Source organism: Schistocerca serialis, chromosome 1, assembly GCF_023864345.2.
Source record: "Schistocerca serialis cubense isolate TAMUIC-IGC-003099 chromosome 1, iqSchSeri2.2, whole genome shotgun sequence".
Taxonomy (NCBI): domain Eukaryota; kingdom Metazoa; phylum Arthropoda; class Insecta; order Orthoptera; family Acrididae; genus Schistocerca; species Schistocerca serialis.
Window position 1 is genome coordinate 1,045,451,249 of NC_064638.1, and position 24,615 is coordinate 1,045,475,863.

The 24,615-nt window shown below is 39.1% G+C and overlaps 1 protein-coding gene across 2 annotated transcripts in view; it reads right to left on the reverse strand.

Moving 5' to 3' along the window:
- LOC126414704 (beta-arrestin-1) overlaps positions 1-24,615 on the reverse strand; it is a 507,073-nt gene that overhangs the window by 46,100 nt on the left and 436,358 nt on the right. For both annotated transcript variants that reach the window (XM_050083370.1, XM_050083369.1), the window contains exons 4-6: positions 21,402-21,462; positions 10,702-10,895; positions 10,436-10,614 (exon numbers count right to left, since the gene is read on the reverse strand). In XM_050083370.1, the coding sequence (XP_049939327.1) occupies positions 10,436-10,614; positions 10,702-10,895; positions 21,402-21,462 (434 nt within the window). The remainder of the gene's footprint in view (positions 1-10,435; positions 10,615-10,701; positions 10,896-21,401; positions 21,463-24,615) is intronic.

Here is a 24,615-nt window from a genome sequence, read left to right on the forward strand (position 1 = left end):
GTTTAATTATTAGAGACAAAATTGGAGCTGGCTGGTCACCAATACATGGATGAGCAAGCTATTCATAACACGTTAAAAACCCCTCTCCAACAATTTAACACCCATTAACAATAAGGCAATGAGTCACAGAGTGTAAGCTGGAGTGGACAAGGAGTAAGACATTACACTGAACATGTATTACACATGTCTACTGAATGCGAGTCTAGTGTATTACACAATTCACTGACTCACTTGGTTTAATAAAGGAGTCGGGGGGCGGGGGGGGGGGCATTGCTCTCCCCCCCCCCCCCTTCAAAGCACACACACACACACACACACACACACACACACACACACACACACACACACACACACACACCAGTAAGAGAATTTTTTCAACAGCTCTGATATCAGAGTGTAAAATGAGAAATACTTAAATTTAAATAACATGCACGTCTTACTGAGGAGATATACAACACACAATATATGATTTTCTATCAGGCATCAAATAGTAAATGGAGATTCACCAAACATGGACTGAAGAGCAACAATCTTTACATTTTCCTACTGCAAGGCTTATTTGCTTACATTGTACATTGGTATATCATAACCCCAATAAGTCCAAATCCAAAAGCATGGTCGTAAATGAAGAACAACACATAACACTGAAATTATGTTTATTACGAATGCCAAAGGATGGACAGAACTGATTTCCTATTTGGAGAGTGCTGCTATTTATACAAACACTGAACTTCCAGATTAAGCAAACATTACAAACATTGTAAATTTTGAGAACTAAACAACAAATAATTCATTATGGTCACGTTTGAATTGGTGTCCCACAGCAGTCTAGCCAGCAATGCTAATGGCTATGCCAAGCTGCATGCAGCCCATGTCATGGCACTGCTCCCTCTCCTGGAGAAATATCAAGATGCTGTTTCAGAAGCCCTCATTGGAGCCGACTACAGCACCCTTTATCCAGATCTTGTCAACGGTCCTCTGTACAGCAGTGTTGGCAGATCCTCTTCGCTATGGAGAAAAAGATACGGTAGCCTCTTCTGTTGTTTCGCAATCATCTTTAGTTTCCTTGAATGAGAAGCCCTCATCATCAGTCTGCATTTCACAATCTTAGTAGGAATTCCTCTGGAGGTCATGGATGATGTCTGTGTGATCTTGTCTTCTTGATGAAAGGTCATAATCTTTGACTTCATTTGTCACGACCGATAAACCACAAACAACAATATATGGTTCAAAGTTGCACAGTATTAAGTTTTCTGATAGTCTCACTTTCCAAACTGGCATACAAGTCCATACCAAGTCTCCCAGGTTTTATCTCACTGTCCTGTGATTCACATCACAGTGCTATCAGTCCTCCTCCTGGGCATCCAGGGTCCATATGTGAGCTAGCTTAGCTGTCTTGCTTCATCAGTCTTGGTGATGGGGTGCTTCAAGTAGTCAACCTGCTTACAATACAGTTGAAACGAGAACAGTGTATCCACTTTCATTTTGGCCTCACAGTCATGGAGAAGAAAAATGGAGTTACGTCTGTAGTGCCTCGCTCTTCTGCGCCATATGAGAATGTCATGATGGGCAGCACTGCATCCTAATCTCTCTTTTGACATCAACGTGCATCAAGAGCATATCCAACGATGTCTTATTAAAGCATTGTATGAGGACATTTGCCTGTTGGTTGTAGGCAATTGTTATCTTGCAGGTGATCTCACAATGTGAAATTACTTCTGTTACTAGTCTTGATAGGAAATTTGTTACAAGATCGGAGATGGTCAAACGTGGTTCTCCGTGCTTCAAAATAATGTCTTCTGCCATGACCCTTACAATTTCCAGAGCTTCAGCAGTGAGCACAGATTTGTTGACAATATGGAGAGTGAGGTAGTAATTGCTGACTATTATCCATTGATTACTGTTCTCGACTTCAAGAACATCCCCAAGAGATTGATTACAGTTCAGTGAAATGGTGCTGCTGCAAACTGGTACCCGAGGTCCTGGAGGTAAGAGTGGCACATGTTTCTGTCGCTTCCATCCTTTCAATGACTCTGTGTATAATGGTTTGGTAGAGCCCTGGCCAGTGATACCTGTGTCTGGCTCTATCTTGAGTTTTCATGAATTCCGTGTCGTCAGATGTTGTGGAAAAACTCCAGGATAGCTGGCTGTAAGTGAGCTGGGATGGCAAGCAACCATTTCTGCATCACTGGATCATAGTTCCTTTTATACAATCTTCCATTTATTAATTGGATGGGTTATCTTCCTGCAAATTTTCTACAGTTTTCAGCTACTAGATTTTCCCTGCATTCAGCAGCAATGCCATTTAATGCAGTGATGATAGATTTTGTCTATGTTGCTGTGGTCCACTGAAAAATTCCATGAAAGACAGTTTGTGTTCTTGTGTTTGCATCCATTTTTGTACATCACTGTGACATCATGCTCCTAAAGTCTTAGCGCCCATCTCACCAGTTGACCCAATGGATCCTTCAGGCTAGACATTCAGCACAGGGAACAGTGCTCCATTATAATGGTGAATTGTTTGCTTGTTGATGGTCCACACAACAGCAAGGCACACTTTCTCGGTTACAGAACAGTCCCTCTTGGATTTGGAGAGTATTCTGGAAGCATAAGTTATTGCCTTCTGAGCACTTTCCTGAATTTATACCATACTTGCCTCCTATCCCAAAACCACTAGTGTCAGTGTACAGTTTCGTCTTGGTATTCTTGTCCTGGAACCAAAGAATATTTTATAACTTACTTAAGGAGAAGGAACGGTCTCTCTATCACTTCAAGAGAAAATTTGTCATCACCCTGCAGTAATTTTTACAATTCCTTTATAAATCACCGTAGTATGAGCATCTTCCGACAAAACTTCTCACATCATGAATGTACTGAGGATGTCTGACAATCCATGACTGCTGTCAGTTTCTGTGGGATGTGATAGATTCCATCACCATTCATCCATTATGTGCCCCTAGCTTTTCATTTTATGGATGGCAAAGGGGTACTTTTTTGGATTCAGTCAGAGGCCTGTAGTCTTAAGACACATCAACACGATTGTCAGGTGGCTTAGATGTTCTTCAAGTATCTTTTAAAAAATGACAATATCACCCAGATAGCAAAGGCATGTCATCCATTTAATGTGTTGGAGCAGGTTGTCCATGCTATGCTTGGAGGTTGCTGGAGTAATACATAAGCCAAACCACATAAATTAAGTCCCACTGGCCGTCAGGATTTATGAAGCCAATCCTTTTCTGGCCAGCTTCAATTTGCCAGTAGCTTGTCTGCATGTCCATAGTTGAGAATACTTTGCTTCCTTCAAGCAGTCTAGGACGTCATCAATATGCAGCTACAGGCACGCATCATTTTTCACGATTTTGTTCAGCTGTCAGTAGTTGAGGAACAAATGCCATGTGCCATACTCCATCTCCATGGAGACCACAGAAGCAGACAGAGGACACTTTGAAGGTCCTCTGTCATCATCTTGCAGCATCTTCTCCACTTCCTCCCAAATTATCCATCTGCCTGCTAACGCCACCTCGTACGAGTGCTACTAATAAGTGGATGATCCCAGTGTTGATAAGGTGTTTTACCCTGGGCTGTTTGGCCCATCTTCACTCCATTCTGGATTCATAATCATCAGAAAACTGATGCATAATGGCTAGCAGTCACCAACGTTGCTCCTCTGTGATGCCAGATCCCACTGGCAGTTCAAAAGTACCTTCCTCTAATGCGTTGTTCACAGTGGTAGCAGAGCCCAATTCTTTGTCGATGGCACTAAACTGCCTTTCTTGCACCGATTCAGATGTTACCACACAAGTACCTTTAGAGATGAGTTGTGGCTGCTCATAATAATTAGTGATTGAATGTTGCCCTTGACCACTCTGCACTGCTGACAATAGTCACTGGCATGTAGATATCTTTTTTGAGTTCTGTAGATTTTTGCTATTGACAAAAGCTTTACAGTTTAACTGAACACTTCAAATGACAATTGGAACTCTTCTCATTTACAGTGGCTGGATAACAATGTCTCCAATGGCATAAAACTGCCCAAAGCAGTCATTGTTATGTGTGCTTGCTGGAACAGCTCCGTCAATCTGGAACCATTATTTTGCACACTCTATGACTGCTTGTGAAGCCTGAAGAAGTCTCATCAGAGAATAACATTATGACTACATTAGACTACAACAACAAATTCGAAAGGCTGTGTTCTGTTTTTGATAGTTATTCTTGAAATGCATGTTTGTGTTGGCTGGGCGTATTTACCATTACCAGCCATCAGTACAGTCACTTTCATATCACAAACATAAGCCGCTGTGTCAAGTAGCACCCGGACAGGTTGGCCATCATTAGTACATCAATTAGTTTTCTTGACATCTGCATGACTGTTGTCCATGCAGGATTTTCTTCTGGGGTGGTTTCACATCCATAGCTGGTTACCTTGTTTAGTTTTCTCAATTCAGCAGCTAAGCATTAGTGGTACCTCTGTACGTCAAAGGCGAACAGCTTCAGCATGTTGAAGAGTGACCTTGCCAGGGCACGGCAATGAGTGTTGTCTCATAGGTTAACTATAATCATCTGCAGTTGACTAGAGTGTAAAGAACAGTTGTGATGATTCAATGTCTAGTGATATAGCAGTCATCAAACATTCATTTTTCTCTGCAGTAGCATACAATGTGTCAACAGTGAGAACATATTGGCATATTGTGCTCCATCCTCAAAATGTTTCCTCCTGCATGGCATTATACTTGGTGGAGGAGATGGATGTATATGCACTCGTCAGATGCTGCATTGTGTGGATGCAGCACGTGCCCAAGTTGGCCAAGTTCATTCTTACTGGTGCATTTGATTGTTGGCAGAGATTGGTCCTAAAGACTGATATATTACTTCTTCAACATTCTCTATTGCCTCCTGACATATGAGATTGACATTCATGGCTGCTATCTCTCGTTTACCAGTTACTATAGTTCTGACTGCCATAAACTTCTCCATCTCTTCTCTTAGTGATCTCACACAATTACCACAAGGACCTCATTCCTGAGACAGTCATACTTTTTTTGTATGACTTTTTTTGTTGGATTTCCTTGACATGCTGGCAACACTTGATGAATTCTTCGGTTCTTGTGACAGCGTCTACCAGAAGAGCTTAGTAAACATCTTTGATGACTCCTTTCATCAAGAGAGATTATCGTCTTCTGTCATATTTAGATTCGCAATGTGGCTTACAGCCAAAACATTCTGTATATAAGACTATTGTTTTCCTGTGACATTAGGCCCTATTCTCCAATTGTTGTTCTGCTAAGCAGACTTGCTGCTGTTTGTTACCACATGTTTTCTTCAGATCAGCCTGAGATTTGTCCAAGCTATTGACTATCTCTTCATTATTCTCAGACCAATGCTGGGCTGTGTCATCCAGCTGAAAGCAAACATTTGCCAAACACTCAGGATCTCCAGTAAACTGTGCCACATTGTAAACACGCAAAGTTCAGTTCTGAAAGCAGGGTCCTCAACTGAGTGCAACAATTAGCACTGAGAGCACATTTATTACAAACACCAATGTACAACCAGAACTGAATTCATGGACACAGAATGTTGCTGTTTATACAAAATCTGAATATCCCAGAATATGCAAACATTACAATCTTAATAAATTTCAAGACACTTCCAAGAAATTATAAATAGTAAATAAACACTCCTATATTTCTGGAAGAATAAATCGACAGTAGCACAGATTACAGAAGTAAGGAAAGATCTAGAAAGAAACAACATCAAAGAATCAGAAATAGCAGAAAGAAACCATTTTTAAAATAAAATACTAAATTTGGAAGGCTTTCAAAGCAGAAGAAATAAAAAAAATCGGGAGCAACATGGACAGAAGAAAGGAAGCGACTTCATGGGGAGAAAATGAGGGAATACCAGAAAAATGAAACAACAACAACAAAGGAAGATGAGGAACTGAAGTTGTTAATGTGATCCCAGTTGGTCAATATGACTGTAAAAAAACTGGTGATGGTCAAGTTTGATGTGGAGACGGCAGCACAGCAGCCAGCGACACTAACTGTTACACAGCAATGCATGCAGCACAGCTTGTGGCAGTGTCGTCGTGATCCTTGAACTATGACCTTCCTGTGCATCCACAGATAATAGCGACCTCACGTACTGGCAGTCTGTGGTTGAGGAATTTTAAATTTTTCAAACACTTTCATCTTTTCCTTTTTTGCCTTCAGGTGTATGAAACATGTTAATTCAACTCTCAACTGAACAGGGCCCAAAAAGTGCATCAGAGTTTTGGAATTAAGTTTAGTCTATTTCATTAACAATGCAGATCAGCAGATCTCACATATGACTAGCATACTGCCAAATGGGGTGACGTTGACTGAAAAGTTCAAAAAAAATTTGTATTAAATGACAAGGAAACACTTATTTCTGTTATGATATTTACTGTTCAAAAGTTAATTTGTGGAATGGCTAAATGTGTAATACTCCTAAGCTCTATCTTCAAGGAGCATTTTTTTCTCCAATTTTATAATGAGGTAAAACATTTCCTTGTGTGACCAGAATAAAACAGCTTGTATGCACTGGTCCTTCACAATGACAGATAAATCAATAACAAAAGATAATCTATTATACTTACTATTTATAGAACCATAAATTAAAATTTGCAAATTCTTGGTGAAATCAGGATGAAGCAGACAGTCTTGTCTCGAGCAGTTTTTTTTATGAACTAATGTCCAAAACTCATCTCGGTTCTTAAGTTAAAGGTGTGTTGTAGTATGTAACCCCTAAAATTGGTGGAATTATAGCTCTGTATGCAGTGTGCAACATATGTCTCAAAGGGGGTTAAAAGACAGAGATAGCTGATTTATAATTCAATGGAAGTTTCCTGAACAACATGGAAACTAAACTGAGCTCATTACAAGTACAAATGGCATGCACTGTAATAGTGATTGCCTTAAATTGGTGGCTAAAGGAAGATTATGGTTCAACATCTCATCAACACTGAGGTCATTAGAGACAAACTCTGATTTTTATAGATCTTGATCATGCCTATTCAAAGGAACCATGCCAGCCAATAACTTAAGTGGACCGCCAGACTGACATCTGATGGCTGTCCCCCTGAATACAAGTGCAGGATCTCAACACTGCACAACCTTTCTTGGTCCTTAATTGGTGGCAAATAAGTGGGAGGTAGAATTTGTCACATACAAATACTGCCACTCACTGATCATTACCCCTGGCAACACTACAGCTGCCATTTCAATGATGGGCCCAACTTCTCAGCAGAGGTGGATGAAGTAGTTATGAAATAATTTCCTTGTGGAGATGGTCTAAGTGCAGAGAGATAGCTCTTGGCTAAGCCCAGATAAGAAATGAGTTAGAATGAGGCTGGGAGTACTTTCATATGGTGGTGAAAGTAATATCTTAGTGCTGGTTTATCCATAGGTGATGGAACAGTGCAGTGCCATTGTACTCCCAACAAATTTAATATATCATATTAGTTGTAAAAATCGTAACTTGTGCCACAAAAATTATAGGTATCATCAATACCGAACTAAGTGTACTGTTCAGATGAATACTCGTGCTACAAAAATTATAGGTATCATCAATACCGAACTAAGTGTACTGTTCAGATGAATAACATGAACGTATCGGACAACTGATAGGATACAGTCAATAAAAATTATAGCTGTTTAAGTAAGGCATTATTTCAACAACACACATTACTTTACTCAAACAATCAAATACATAAGGCTAAGAGGTTAAACAGAAGGTCCTTCACACATTATGCCCGGTGTATTTCTTGAGCTGATCGAAGAAGTAGCTTGATTATGGCAGTGGAAATTAATGAAAAATATGCAAATTACTCCAGTATGCTCAAAATATAATATGCACACTTATTGCGGGACCAGTACGATGTATCCATCAATGACTCTTATTACCCCACTTATCCAAAACTTAGATCTATAATTTTTTAGTTAGCAAATAGATAACAATAAATGATGACTGATGTCATTCTGAAGTGGTGCACCTTATGTAAATTTTCAGAGCAGTACAACAGAAAGCATAATGAGTTGACTCTAAATCACTGGCTTGAGTATGTATATATGTCCATAAATTATTTGGAACATCAATATTTGTCACAATTAAGTCCTTTGTCATTTTTAATTTTGGAGAGCCACAACTGATTTAGGACCAGTAGTGGGCAGAGCATGTGCTTGAAGTTCAACCGATAATGTCATGTGGGTAAATTTTTGCAGCTGAATTCTCAAGCAGTGCATGGTGTGACTACTTCACTTCTGCTCAAATTCTATGCTTGTTTCTGGGCACAAGTAAGCTAAGCCATTGTGGTAATTAGAAAATTTTGTAGACTGTGTTTTCATGAATCTTCAATACTTTTTGGGCTTGTATGGGGTATCAGCAATTAAAAAATTTGGCAGTACTTTAACATTCTTGTGGACTTTTGCATATGGAACATTCTGGTACAATGTTGCATATGAAATACGATCCGCAGGTTGTAAGGATGTGTGTGCCCCTCCCATATCTCATCATGGTGTGAAATTTCCTGGCAGATTAAAACTGTGCGACCGACCGAGACTCGAGCTCGGGACCTTTGCCTTTCGCGGGCAAGTGCTCTACCATCTGAGCTACCGAAGCACGACTCACGGCCGGTACTCACAGCTTTACTTCTGCCAGTATCTCGTCTCCTACCTTCCAAACTTTACAGAAGCTCTTCTGCGAAACTTGCAGAACTAGCACTCCTGAAAGAAAGGATACTGCGGAGACATGGCTTAGCCACAGCCTGGGGGATGTTTCCAGAATGAGATTCTCACTCTGCAGCAGAGTGTGCGCTGATATGAAACTTCCTGGCAGATTAAAACTGTGTGCCCGACCGAGACTCAAACTCGGGACCTTTGCCTTTCGCGGGCAAGTGCTCCTTTCTTTCAGGAGTGCTAGTTCTGCAAGTTTCGCAGAAGAGCTTCTGTAAAGTTTGGAAGGTAGGAGACGAGATACTGGCAGAAGTAAAGCTGTGAGTACCGGCCGTGAGTCGTGCTTCGGTAGCTCAGATGGTAGAGCACTTGCCCGCGAATGGCAAAGGTCCCGAGTTCGAGTCTCGGTCGGGCACACAGTTTTAATCTACCAGGAAGTTTCATATCAGCGCACACTCCGCTGCAGAGTGAGAATCTCATTCTCATCATGGTGAATTGTGAATGCAGATCCTAGAGTGGGAGGTCAACTTATTTTACCACAATTTCTACAATGTGATCGGTTGATTAGATAATTAATATGAAAACCCTGAACAGAGAGGGTCACAAATAATAACCTCAGTTTTTCCCCCACAAATACAAACCAATGTGGGCCAACTCAATTAGGTCAGAATGCAGTTCTAAACAAAGGTCCTACTGTCTATTACGATCAAGTTATAATTCATAACCAACCAGTAAGTCCTTTATATCTCCCAGCATATAATCATTTTCTTATTTAATTACATGTCCCATACATCACAATAGCATGAACTGAGATGCATATGGGAAAGGAGAATTAGAACCTAAGAAGTCGTCAAGAGTAGTGTTTTATGAGCATACAATTGAAGAAACTTTTCAAATTCGCAGGAATTTAATGTATGTTAACCTTTCAGTATCACATTTTATGGACATCAGAAAATGAATATACTTCAGAATCACAAACAGATGGAAAATATCAGTACAGCTGCATCAAAGCTAGTTTCATGGGATTTAGAAATTAAGAATTAAAAAAGGTTTTTATCCCAATAGTTGCTGCTGCGCAATTTTACTTCATGTACATATATTAACATTTCCCATACTTAATGCAAATAGTTTCACCATCATATTCAACCTTAATTCATCCTGCCACCCTGTTCCCCCACCCCTCTTTTGTTGTTTAAAAAATCAAAGATAGGTGATAATTTACTATTTACTTTCTTCTGCAGGATATCATCACACACAGCATTCCACCTGAAATCATGCAGCTATGAAATTTCAAATAGCTACTTACTGAGGGCTGAGACTGAGTATTACAACAAGAAGAAAAGGATAAGAAGCTTCCCAAATGAATTTGAAACAAATCACTGTAAAAGAGTCAACCCATCATTTACTACCAAGGAAAAAGTTCTTGTTTTTATACATTGCATTCATTTTATCACATTTGTTTCATAACATGCAGACAAAATAAAAATCCACATAAACAGTAATATTAATAAACAGGAACTTAACATCACAGGAAATACAAGGCAGAGTTTCTAAATGTTGGAGACTAGATAGGTTTAAAATACAGTTTTCCATCACTGCACTCACCACAGATGAAAATGACTGTACATCCCCTCAACAGTTGTCCGACTTCCAAGGAAACTTCAGTAAGAGCGAGAAAGTTCATTAAATGAAATACTACTAGAAAAAATTTAATACAGAATATAATTTCATTTTATACAACTTACCGCTTATGTGGCTTATCATCTTGAGACTCTCCGACAAAAGCTTTCAGTTCATAGTCCACACCACAAGGTTTTCCTGTATCACCTGGTGCTGGCTGGAGAGTTACTGAAGCAGGACAGTGGGGAGGTAGTTCAAAATAAAACGGATATGCATTTGGTCCTAGTTTCTTGATTAAACGCTCCTGTAAAAGTGTAATTCTGAAGTAAGATAAGTAGCTCTTTAAAAAAGTAATTCATATAAAATCCTAAATACAGATCCATAACAATACCTGCAGTCTTGTAAGTGGCCTCTTTGATGTGCTGCTATCCTGGGGATAAATCTGTTCTGATGCAAGGTACAAATCTTTCCTGAAAGTAAGTCCTAGGACATCCAGATCCTCACGACCATACCGAAAAGCAGCAAGAACATGACCAAACACCTTCCGGTCTTTAACGTAATCTGGGTCGATAAGTACCACTCCATCTAAAATTAAGATAGACATTACCAATATAAAGAGCATGAACATTGGGGACAAGAATCAGCATGTGAGAAACACAGTAAATGAAAATACACTAAAAACGCCAAACTGTTAAAAGTATATGTAAGAAAGTTTAGTCTTAATAACTAGTCACAAAACACAAAAAATACAGAACAAGCATTCTATCCCAGAAAAAATCCCACAATATTTGAAATCTTACACAGTGTCAATTACATACAATACTTTCAACGTACTATGTGATATTTACCTAAAATATTACAACATTTGAAAGCAAATAGTGTGAAAAGAACACCGCCACTGTAATGTGACAAAAGAATTCAACAAGTGGCGAACTGAAGCCCTCAGAATTTAGTAATAGAGACACACTAATTTTAATTTATTTTCCTTTAAAAATATAAAACCTAAGTACATAAGAGTTACACCTGCAATATATTCCACTAATGAGAATGCAAGAAATTTATTTTAATTTATGGATGTCCATCTTATTGCATGGATAAGGGACTTCAGCTGGTGATGTATATAAGAAAGAGTACCACCACAGCTACATCTTCAGCACGTCTTTATTCTACCACATGACTAGTTTCGGTGGCACATTACCACCATCCTCAGGGCTTGTTTACCAAAGGACAATAACAAAATGCCAATATTTGAAAACTAAACAACTATAAAACAACTAACATGCAATATTATGGTACGCTATTGTACTAGTTGAAGTAACCTTAAAGTAATATTCTACAAAGCACCAAAAGAGCACATATTTCAATACCTGCATTTTCTTTCTTACACTAGTCCAGAAGTGTATAAAACACAAGAACAGAATAAGCCTGAACCACAGTCACAAAATACAGGGCTGTTGTCATATGCAAAAACAATGGACATCTGAAAAGGCAACTTTCGCTCATTTCAAACCGAATCATTAAAACAACACAGTATAAATTTAACTGAGCATTCCGAATATCAGACATAATCCAATGAAAAATATCCACTGATGTTTAAAGACATATGCCAAAGATGTATACATGATGTAAGAACCTAACGGTAAAAGCTAACCACAGACCCGTAGCAGCTGCACATGAACCACACAATTTTGTGACAACCTGTCTCCACGAACTATAAAATTCCTCCTCTCAAAACTCTTGATAACTGTGTACCCTTAAATAACCAAATACACTGGGCCGCAAATATTATGTTCACTATTACAACCTTGTGTGATAAACACGAACACCTAACCCCATGAAACAAAACTAAAATATCCACTTGAAACAGTATATTCCTCCATAATAATGCCCTCCTGGAGATAAAACCTGGTGCAATTCCTCTCATCCCCCCCCCCCTCCTCCTCCTCCTCCTCCTCCTCCTCCTCCAACACCATACCCCTACCCTCTGCACTGTAATGTTGATGTATTTTTTGTTTGGTGTAGAGCAGATTTTTAATTATAGGGTATACTAAGCCTGACATCATATGATGATTGGTGTTTTGCTGGTAGTAGTCTAGATTTATGCAGAGATAAGATATGGAGTGCTCATAGCTAATCCTGGTGCTGGTATGGTTTGATTTTATTTCAATAGTGGTGTTTCTTCTATGGTTAGCATTATGGTTCTTATGATCACACAGGCCCAAGTGTTTACTGGTCATGGAACTAGTACTTTGGTACATTCCAGATATATACCTTTTCGGCTTGTGCTGTTATTTGGGTTAGCTTTTGTTTTATTACAACATGAAATTTTAACAGCGATGTCATTCTTCCACCAACCTCTTCAATATCTGTAGTTTTTGTCATTGGTTCGAGTATATAGTGTTATAAATATGGATCTTGGTTTTAGACTCCAGGATGTTTTGACATAACATATTGGTTCATTTGGTATTGCATCATTCTATCCCTCCACGTCTATTCCAACTTCCCTTCACTCCTGCCTTCTAACCCCTTAGTTCGTCAACATTACTTTCCCCCCTCAGGTCTGCCTAGTTTTTTGTGCATAGAATTTTGTTGATATTTGATGGTTAGGACATGGGTAGGATTGGCAGTTAAGGTGATAACCTACCATGATGCTGGCATGTGGTGAAGATGGAGGCCTGTTGATGGTGAGAGGCCGCCTACTTTATGTAAGGAATGTTTGATATCACTACACAAAGGTACAAGCCGGTCACTGTCAAATAGCTTCTGTGGTTTTAGTGTTTTTTCTTGTTTTTATGCCCTTTAGGTAGGGTCATCATGTGTTTTGATAATTGTATAAGTTAGTGTAATGTGGCATCACAACTTCTATACTAGTCCTTAGGCCTTTCTACCTATGGTTGTTGCATTCTTGTGATTAGTTTTGGAAATGAAATGATTGTTGTCATAGCAGTTCATTTTCATTATGACTATATTCGTATGGTCTTATTTCTTCTAAAGCGTTGTTTATTTGTACAACAATGTTCCTTAGTCTACTTACCGTACATAAAATTTTGGGTTCTTTATCATAATCCTAAGCTATGATTTTAGTATGCCTTTGGTGTAGTATTTACATGTTTACAGATATTTGATTTATTCTTTAATCATCTGTGGGCAATTATGCGTAAACCATGGGGTAATGCTTTGCTTTACTAGGTTTCTGTAAGTTTTTGACTGTATGGCGTTTCAACTGGTTATAGCCTGTTGGCTATTGTAGGGATATGTGCTTAGGCCGACCCTCCCACATACTCATTTTTGGATATATGTATTAGCTTGCCTAATTTATTCATACTGGTCTCTGTAGTTCATAGTGTTTGGCTGTAGTAATTAAACCTGTCACATTGATACACAGGTCCATGAGTTTTTAGCAACCATGATCAATGGTGGGTTACCCACTGTTATTCCTGCTAGTGCTAATATGTCCTGCTATGTGGTTTTTCTAGATGTGTTTTTCTTTTGAAGTTATGGTATCTTCATATATAAAACTTCCTTCTAGAAACATCTTCCTATACAGTTAGACATTTTAGTAACATTTGCAAGTACCAGCTGATAGGGATAATGGACTGTTTTGTCATATATTTTGGATTTATGTTTCTTACTGACAACCCTGATTGGTTCTGGCTAGTATTTGGTTCTTATTTATCTACAAAAAAATCCTGTTGGAGGAACATCTGCAACTAAGCATTATACCAGAGGTTGAAAAACAATGCTACAATTTTAAGGTTCTTTTATTTAGAACACGACCGATTTCAGGCTCAGGCATCACATCACGTGTTATACTGAAAATAGCAGGAGACCGGAGATGATGATAGCTTTTACATGCAGTAACACACATAAAAAAGCAAAAAAGTTCCATAAACATTTTAGAAGCCACAGGTCGGGCTAGATGCTTTAAAACCTAATTCAATGACAAAATGACACCAGGCAGTACTACAGACGGCTGCCTTGGTAAAGAAATATGCAATGAGTACCAGGATACTTACACTTAGTGCTGTGACCCCCAGCACCATGGTCAACGAGTACAGGACACTGTGTATGATCAGTGAACGCAGAGTAAGGAGAAAGCGTATGTGAAGAGGGAAGTAAACTGGTAAACCAGAGTGGCGAAATACAGCCGTCTGTTAATATTTTCCTTTAGTGCTGTTGCTGCTAGCTATTAATTGGCATAATAGTTTCTGACAGTGTGGACAGTAAGGTTTTGCTACCTTCCATTTTGTTCAGTACCGAGATGCCTTTAAATAGGAGCAGCACATGTGTATGTTCTTTTAACCGATGACTGTGGCGACATGGAGGGAAAACCACACCGACACACAAACCTACTAAATTATAAACTCGCATGCCCATTGTGGAAAGGGAAAATTTTGGCTGTGTTTTACAATTTATACATAAATTTGATGTCACCGACTTACACCCAGTTTTACTACAGTCCTGTGCCCTGTTCAATACGTTCCTTTACCACTAGCAATGCACTTTTAATGTTTTTCATGTAACTTTCTGTGTAATGGTCTTTTTTTGATTTTCAATGTGGATCACTAATTCAAATTGTGAACGGCTGGGCTAGTGGCTCCGCATTCTTCCCGTCAACAGATGGCAGTACTTTTGACACTCTGGTTTAACAGTTTGCTTCCCCCTTCGCGTACACTACTCCGTACTCTGCATTTGCTGGTAATACACCATGTCCTGTACTCATCTACTGCGGCACTTGCAGTCACAGCATGAAGTATAAGCATCCTGGTATTCATTGCATATTTCTTTACCCAAGCAGTCGTCCATAATACTGTCTAGTGTCACTTTGGCACTGACTTAGGTTTTACAGAACTTAGCCCAACCTGTGGTTTTTAAAAATTTTATGTATATTACAGCATGTAATAACTATTATCACCACTCACTTGCTGTTTGCAATATAACGCTTGATGACGGGCATATAAGAGCCCGAAACCGGTTGTGTTCTAAATAGAAGAAACTTACAACTGTAGCGGCATTTTCAACCTCGGAACCATGTTCTTGAGTATTTTATTGATGTGTCATGTCGCATTCTGCTGGTTCTTAGTCTTACTATCATGGTGTAATTTTGATAATGAGTTCAGCTGTGATTTCTATTTTACCAATCGTCGTATAATAATTACTAAGAATACTCATCCTGTGTTCCCGAGTTCGAAAAGGAAATTTTAGGGTTAGCAGTTCTTATCAGGACATGCTGCACATTTACTACAATAATGGGTTTGAACTCCCGTCGAGTTGTTTGTGTCTACTTAGGCCGTAGATTTTCATTATGGGTTAGTCTTCCCATATGTTACTTCTTACGGCGTGATACTTTGTTATTTGGTATTATGGAGGTAAAGGTCCAGTTTCCATTTCTTCTTTTTCCAGCACTGCACACATTATATCAATATGTCAAGGCATGTAACGTTGCACATATTGTACTCTACAGTTTTCATAATAAGTAATGGGTGTTTCAGAAGGGAATGTACCGAATTTTTTATTCTTGTTACGCCCAGCCCCAGATCTACAATATTTCCAAACTGGAAACTCCCTCACCCATTGAGCGCTTGAGATTTTTCAAACATATATTCATTTTGTTGCGCACATCATTCTGAAGAAATTGATATATAAAACATATATGTTCGAGGAAATGTAAGACATGTTATTACCAGTGGTCAAAAGTGTACCAAAATGCAATGCCACCCCTCTTCACACAGCATCCTTCTATCACACTGCACTGTAGAACTCAAATGTGTATATTTTGTAATGGAAGCCATCAAACCTATATCCAGGACAGTGGAAATTAAAAAGGTCCTGTGGTACCTCTCCGGCTAACAGTGGACCAGTTTTGACATGCTATCCCCCTAAATAAAAAAATTTAAAAAACCACAACTGATACTGGGTGGGATTATTTGTGACCAGGACAATAAGAACTCTTCAGAAAGTTTGTACTCTTTGGGCTGGCCAATGTGGCTGAGCGGTTCTAGGCGCTTCAGCCTGGAACCACGCAACCGCTATGGTCGCAGGTTCGAATCCAGGCATAGATGTGTGTGATGTCCTTAGGTTAGGTAGGTTTAAGTAGTTCTAGGGGACTGATGACCTCAGATGTTAAGTCCCATAGTGCTCAGAGCCATTTTTTTGCACTCTTTATTGCCTGAGAGCTAATAACTCTCTCTTGCGTATGAGTTAAAATTAAATATAGGAAACACTAAACTAGTAAAGACAAGATAAGCAAGACAGTAGACATTTCTTCACGGAAAGCGATAAATGTAACGTAATGCAAGGTAATCATTAAGTCCCAGCATTTTTTTTCTCTCTAATCTTGCCACAGCTTTACACTTGTGCTTTCCTTTACGTGAAAGAATCTATTATCTCATAAAAGTTCGTCAAACATTTTGCTACATGAAAAATTTAGATGACATTGTCTAATACTGATAAAACTGTTCTTATTAACAGTAACCAAGACTGGTGTGGCTTCTCGATTTGATTACATCTATTTTGTCACTGTCTGGTAGATAAAATGAAATAGGCCTTTCTAATATTTCAGCAATTTCAACACACGCCACATAAGCGAGACTGACTTGGAAAAAAATGGTCATTTTTATCTACCTCATTTACAAAAATAACACGACAGAACAGAATTCAGGAAGTACCATTATCAAATGCCTATTAGACCTACTAAAAGCAAAAAGTTTTTTTGTTATGAAACAGTTTCATATTTCATTCGTATGCCCCAGTTTCTCAAGCATGAGATCGAAAAGTAGGAGTAGGAGTAGGAGTAGTAGTAGTAGTAGTAGTAGTACTAAACTTTTATATAACTCTGGAATCATAATATCCTTCCATACAATTTGCGTGATGTACTCGTTTCTTCTTGTTACCCATTCTAACAAACAATCCTGTTATCACTAATTCTGCAAATATTCATGACGTGGTCAAAACTTAAAACTTATTCTCCGGTTAACTTCACTAACCCTGCCAGAATCACCGGTTCAGTTATCCCGCCTTTATTCTCAGGTTAGGTGTTATTATGTGTTCGTACAATCCATTTTCCGCGCTACTCCGAGAATAGATTTAAGCGGCTGCTGACCGGAAACTGTACAATTGGCCTTCAGTAGCGTAGCGATCTAGCAAAAATTCTGTCAAAATTTCCTTGCATACACCGAGAATATACGATGTAATCTTTCTTACCTGTTTTTCTTGTTAGTGTCATTTATTTCCACTCTGGTAGTCTGAATCTATGGATTTGGCTAATAACTATGCTTACAATTCCCACACACAATCAACCACGTGAAACAAACAACGAGTGGCATTCAGCCGTTCATGTTTATTCAGCTCAGGATTTAACAGCCCCGTCCCCTTTTGTCTGCGGGGAAGTTTTTTCATTTCTAGATGTGACGGGGATTCCCCCGGCAGAGACATCACGTACACTATGCTAGCATTCGCATGTCAACTCATGATTCGTTCAGAAAGCAACTTGGAATGTGTTCAAAAAGGTTCAAAAACCAACAGTGATCCATTTCAATATCATATGAACAACCGATACACCAACGTGTGCTGGATGCTACTTGATTTGTAAATCACCGTTTTTTCTTCAAGAATATGAATTTGGTGCCCCCTTAATTTGAAGCCCAAGGCAGATATCCTGGTTTGTCTCCCCTCCCCCGATCCGGTCCTGGTTACAGCTCATCTGATGGTCTACTGGCCTACATATTTATGTATTATGTACGATTAGAGATCAGAGAGTACCAGATTGTCTTAGGCACCCATGCCCAATCCTGAAACGATGAAGCTGTAGCAGTTAGGTTATAGGTATTTAAATCTATTTTCGGGTTCCTCGGTTTTATTTCTAGGAGGGCTTTGTTATAGAGGAATGTACTGTTTAAAGTGGGTATTTTAGTTTTGCTTCTTGCAATTAGGGATCAGTGTTTATCACAGAAGAGTGTAATAGTGAAAACAATACTTGAGGTCTGGTATATCTCGTTATTGAAGGGTACATAGTTATCAAGAGTTTTCAGAGGAGGGACTTTTCAGTTTTTGGAGCTAGGTTGCCACGAAATTGTGTGGTTCATATACAGTTGCAGTGGGTCTGTGGTTAGGCTGTACCATGTTGGTTTCACTTTCACCATTAGGTTCTTACAACACGTATACATCTTTGGCACACGTCTTAAACATTATTGGACTTTTTCGTTGGATCATGTCTGCCATTTGGGACCTTTTGTTAAATTTATACCATGATACATTGGGTTATTTTAATGATTTAGTTATAAAGGAGCGAAAGTTGCCATTTTAGATGTCCACTGTTTTTACGTATGATAGAGCCATGCGTTTTGTGACTTTATTCAGGTTTATTCTGTGTTTACGTTTTATACATTAATGCAGGAAAAAAATGGGGGTATTGACATGTGTGCTCTATTGGTACTTCATGGATTATTACCTTACGGTTACATCAACTAATACATTAGAGTACCACAATTTTTTGTGCTCATTGTTTCATAGTTGTTTAATTTTCAAATATTGGCATTGTGTTATTTTTTGTTTGTTGGTTGGTTGGTTGGTTGGTTGGTTGGTTGGTTCGGGGCAGGGGACCAACCAATGAGATCAGTCATTGTGTTATTGTTCTTTGGCAAACATGGCCTGAGGATGGCGGTAATGTGCTGCCAAAACTTGTTGTGTGATAGAATGAAGACATTTCAAGGTACAGCTGTGGTGGTACTTTTCCCATATGTAACATTATTCTAGATCGAGGAGACTATCTCTAACTTACAGTTATCTGACAAATACATGGGTTGGATAAAAAGTGGTGACAACACTGCTACAATTCATACCAGAAATTTATTGACAGATATCCCCTATATTACACGCCCTCAATATAATCGCTCAACATCTCTATCACCTTCTCCAACACAAATGGAAAGCATTTTACACTGTCAGCGTGTCCATATCTGTCAATGTGTAACGCCGGAAATGCATATCCTCCTATTTCCATCTATTGTACTATACATTTTTTTCCATATTTTGTTACCTGAAGACATGACATTTCTGTGTGTATATATATATATATATATATATATATATATATAAAAAATTGGTTTGTTTTGTAAATATTATTTGTATTTTTATGCTGGGTCTGGCCTAGAGAAAACTATGCTATCGAACGATTACATCGAAAGGTCGTGTGGAGAACCAAAGTGTTTAGGATCTCTGGCAGTGAACTCTGCCGCGTGGGGCATGGGCAGAGCAGAGTCTGGCTAGAGTAGTGCAGTGGAGCAGGTGTGTTGTGTGACGCTCCCGCGAGTTGCCGCGCTTTCGGGGTTTGGCAGCATGTAATTGCACTCTACTTGATATGATAGTTTCTGACACAGTGTCACGGACGGGAAGCGTTAGCTGGCACACATCACGAGCCCGTTTCGGCTGGAGACCGTGTCGAGAAGAAGTTGCGCCAACAACCAGTTTCTGCAACAGCGAAGGCCGACAATGAGAGACTGTCGCCACCTCCTCGATCGACGACTTCAAACCTTCAATCAACCAACAAGGAAGACTGGTAGCACGTAAAGTTTTAGAACTGTATGGCAGACCTCAGCTTTTCAAACTGTTAAATTTTTCTCACTAAATTACAGCAACGTAGCATGAACCTTTGTTGCTCATTGTCCCAATTGCATTACCAAGCAGGGTCCCTTCCTTTTCCGGAATGAACCCGAGTGTCGTTGAAATTCAAACGCCAGCATCATTCGATTTCACTGCGTTGATTTCAAAGTTCAGTTAAGGTATTCATAGCTGGCTACAATATTTAGATTACACAAGCACAAATTAAGAGTGCAAGTTTTGTTACTGTATTTTAGCTTACCTGTGACTGCAGCTCAGCTTGGTACGTACTAAATTTTACTATTGTTAATTGTTCACAATCATTTAATTCAAGTTCAAAGCTAAATCTCTTATTTCTAAATTGCGTAGATTCAAGTAGCTTTTGAAATGATTGTTGAGGTAGCCTCAGACTAACCGTATTTTACTGAATTTCGATGTGCTTCAGAAACAAAGCTCACTATTAATTTCAGTCACTAAATTAACTTTCAATTTTCCAGTTTTATTAATTCTTTTGCTAAATTAAGTCAGAGTGTAGCGAAATTTATTACTTCCGGCAAACTTTCAGTTTTCACACTACACGTGTCAACCTTCAGTTGCCATGCTTCTAGTGCTAATTATATGTGTAATAACCTTTTCTCTTTCAGTTACTATAGTAATTGTCCATAGGACTGGCGACCATAATTTCCCCCAAATCTCAAATATCTAATTACCGCTAGTTAATTGTTAACGTAACGGCCGCACATTTACTTTCTTTATTAACTTTACCCCTTTTCAAAATTAATTTCCACCAATTTCATTTGCATTTTTCCTTTCATTTAGATGTAACCCTTCCTCCCTCTTTACCGACAGATTAACTTCGGTGACGATTGCTTTTACCAAATTTCCATTAGGTACACGCGGTTTAATTTTTCACTGTCATTAAGGTCGATAAGTGAGAAGGAGGTTACAAATGCCTCACAAAGACTGTCCTGTGCCATGGATGATGTCTTCTCTTGTGTTGTAGCACATGTCACAAGGAGGTTCCTTCATTTTGACGAACAGCTCATAGTCTTAAGGAGTCACATTGGGTGAATATGGTGGATGTTCCAGTATTTCTCGCTCCCATGTATGCAGGCACAGGGTTTGTCATGTGGCATCATGTATTGGCATGAAGGATGATGGGATGCAGTGCCAGAAGGTGCAGTCACTTTCCTCTTAGTATGAGATGTGGGGCATGTCTCAACAAATTTCAGTAGTAGGCTTCCAAAATATAATGTTATGGTGCTTGAACTGGCCTCCATTACTATCAGACAGTATACACTGCAACTGACAAACACAGCCATCACACTCACTGCACTACTTCAAATGATCTGCTGCTATCAGCTACAGACAGCACGAATGTCATTTGACACACATCCTTTGTGTTACGGCAGTGTTGCCACCACTTTTCATCCAACCCTTGTATATTTAATATACACATATTTAATAATATTTAATATACAAATATTTTCTCACCTATGGGATCCACATGTGTTATATGATCAACAAAATCCCTTTTTCCCAAATATACAGTAATCTGAAAGACAAGAAAACATAACATTAGAAGAATCACATATACAATGTACACTGCAGCAACAAAATGAAATACCTATTACTAATAAATTAAAAATATAAAGCCTAAAAATGGTGCAAACCACAGCATTTACAATGACTACTTATAACTTTGGTTAAGCCTACTGTGACTATAAAAATATTGAGGACACAGTATCACTTTCACTTACAATATGGTTGCCATTTGTTTTCCTTTAATGGCCAGAGAGATATATATGAGAACATAACTGCATAAGTTGTCTTAATAAACTTTTGATTGTAATTACTATCATGTTGATACTGGTATATGTGGGTAAAGACATAGTGGTGTACCAGAGCTAAATGACAACCAACTATTAACTATTAATAAATCTGATATGAAAGCAAGGGCACATGAAAATGATTAAACCAATTGTATGGGAAAACAGAAGCCGAAACTAACACTGTTACAAATTACTTAAAGTATTAGCAGCCAATTTTTTCTTTAAATCCTTGTATCATTTTAAAAATCAGCTTTATTAGATGAGCAACTTTCCCAATGATTTTCTCAACTGTAATAATCTTATTCTGACTAGTACATCATCTTTAACCACTCACTTTTTTGTGATACTTGTATGTCAGTCATGGCAGTTTATTTCCTGTTCCCTCCAGTAAGCAATAAATAATATTTTTCTAAAATATGCATTTGTCTAGTTTTAAAACGACTAACCTTGTCAAATCATTATCAAAGGATGTCAACAAACATGCTAAAAATTACAGTGAATAAGCCATGGTAATGATTTCAGTTGCATTACTTTGTTATTTTTAATTGTATTGACATAATGCTATTTGCACACTGTTCCTAGACATCAATTTGTCATTTAGATTTCTTCCTTCAACAAAGAATTTACGTTGACAAATATCTATCTATTTGTTTGTTTATTTATTGAAGTCAGAAACAATACAAAACATGGCAATTGTCATTAAAACCAAACAAAAGAAACGTTTATCAAGATACACTACTGATGACCAAAATTTTGCAACTTCAATTGCTCTTGGAGCTGCATGCAAATATTCTGTGCAAGCTGCAGCACATATTTGACATTCCAGTAGGTGTTACATAGTGTGTGTTTCTATGCAGTAACAGTTTGCAGTATCCACAGGTAAGTGCCATTTCTGTAGAGTACTCTGGATCTTCCAATGCCAGAGCAAGCGAGTGACCTCCACATGATCAATTTCTACTCATGCCCAGGTTGGAGGGTTTCCAAAGGGAGAAGTCAAGTAGACTTACCCTCAAGTCAAAAGAATTACTATCATTTACTCACAACAGCTGCTGCTGTTTGCAGAACTGAAGTAGTGTTGAGGAAACTACTTCTGAACCTCAAGCACTGCTGGAATGTGTCCATGTAACTGACGATTCTCCTGATGATCCTGATTTGCTATCTCCGCACTAGCAGCTACTTGATGATAAACATATGGTGGCACTATGCCTGCTAGCTGGTTCCAAACAACTTGTCAGAAGTCTTCATGTTTCATTCAGTGCCTTGTCAACTACGTTTATGTGCATACATTTGTACTGGATTGGTGCACACACACACACACACACACACACACACACACACACACACACACACACACACACACACACACACACTGTAGCACTTTAAGATATCGCTTGTGACTTTTTTTCTCAGGGTTAGTGATTGAGAGCCCATTGTGCTACAACCAGTGATCTGGTGAAGGATATAATTTCTCGCTTCCACCTTCATTCTTGTATTCTCACAGTGCTACTTGTATGTCACATTACGACCCAGAGTGCTTCCACTTATTTTCGTTGATTGGTTGGTTGGATGTGAAGGGACTAAACAGCAAAGTCAACAGTCCTTTGATTCAGGGGTGGTTAATAAAGAATTTGTGATGTTCACAAAGCACAAAGCAAGGGGAATCCTCGAACTGAAACTGACCACAGCTGTGCAGACCATGGTGGCCCTGACAGAATGCACAATAACCATGGAGGATTGCGGAATGATCATTACCGAAGTGCATTCCTAGTAGAGTAATGCTGACTGCAGAAGAGAGGGAAATAAGGTGTCATAGTCCCAGCAGGTGGTAGAAATGTCCATTACAGTTGCACTGACTGATATTGTTAGTTGTTTCAAGGTTAGATGTAAAAGGCTAAGAGGAGCGTTCTTGCCCCAGGATCTCTGCATAGCACTGATGGTGATCAATCTAAATATTGGTTCAGAATCTGATGGCGTGGGGGGATCTGGTGTCTCAGGGGTGGCCAGAGTAGAGACGTCCTCTTCAGCCTCCTTCGCCTTTTGTGGCTGGGTTTCTTGCAAGGGTCTAACCTCAATGAGTGCAGGGGGACGGGAGGGGAGCTGGGGGGGGGGGGGGGGGGTTGGTGAATAGTGGGCAACCCTGGGACCCACACGTCGCAGTTCCTTCGGCCATCGGCTGGTGTTGGGCCCTTTATCTGTGGCTTTCCAAGCAAAAGCGTCCCAAGAGGGAGCCCTGTAACTAGTAGATGCCAGAGGAGGAAGCCACTCCTCCAGATGGGTGTGGGAAGTGGCTACCAAAGATGATGACACAATGGAAGCGTAGTATCAAAGAAATTGAAGTATTGGGATTGATGGCTGTGACTATTACATATCTGGACATCATATCAACAGGATGTATGTCTTTAAATTTTTTTTCTTATGCATCAGTATGACAGTCAGTCAACAGATTTACATTGTTGTATTTTCCTTTCTTACTTGAAGACAGGGCAAACTGGTGACAGAGGAGGATAGTGTTGCAACTGACATGCAAAGGTGGTCGTTTACAGTGACTAGCTTTGTGGAGTGATCATCTGCATTTACTACATTTTGGGTCCACCTGTGCAGTGGGATGAAGTATGACCACAGCAGAAGCACTGAAAGCAACTAATGAATGGTGGGATCTAGGGTTTCAAATCACACCTGTACATCATGACTAAATTTTTCCACATGGACATCCCCTTCAAAACCTACGATGAAGACTTATGTGTCTATCTAGCATAACTGGGACATTTTTGGACGTGTCAAGGAAATATATACCCTACCAATCAAGATTAGCCCTTAGTCCCTCTTCCGCCTGGAGCATAAGGTCTCAATAAAAGTTGATTCCTTGGACCATATTC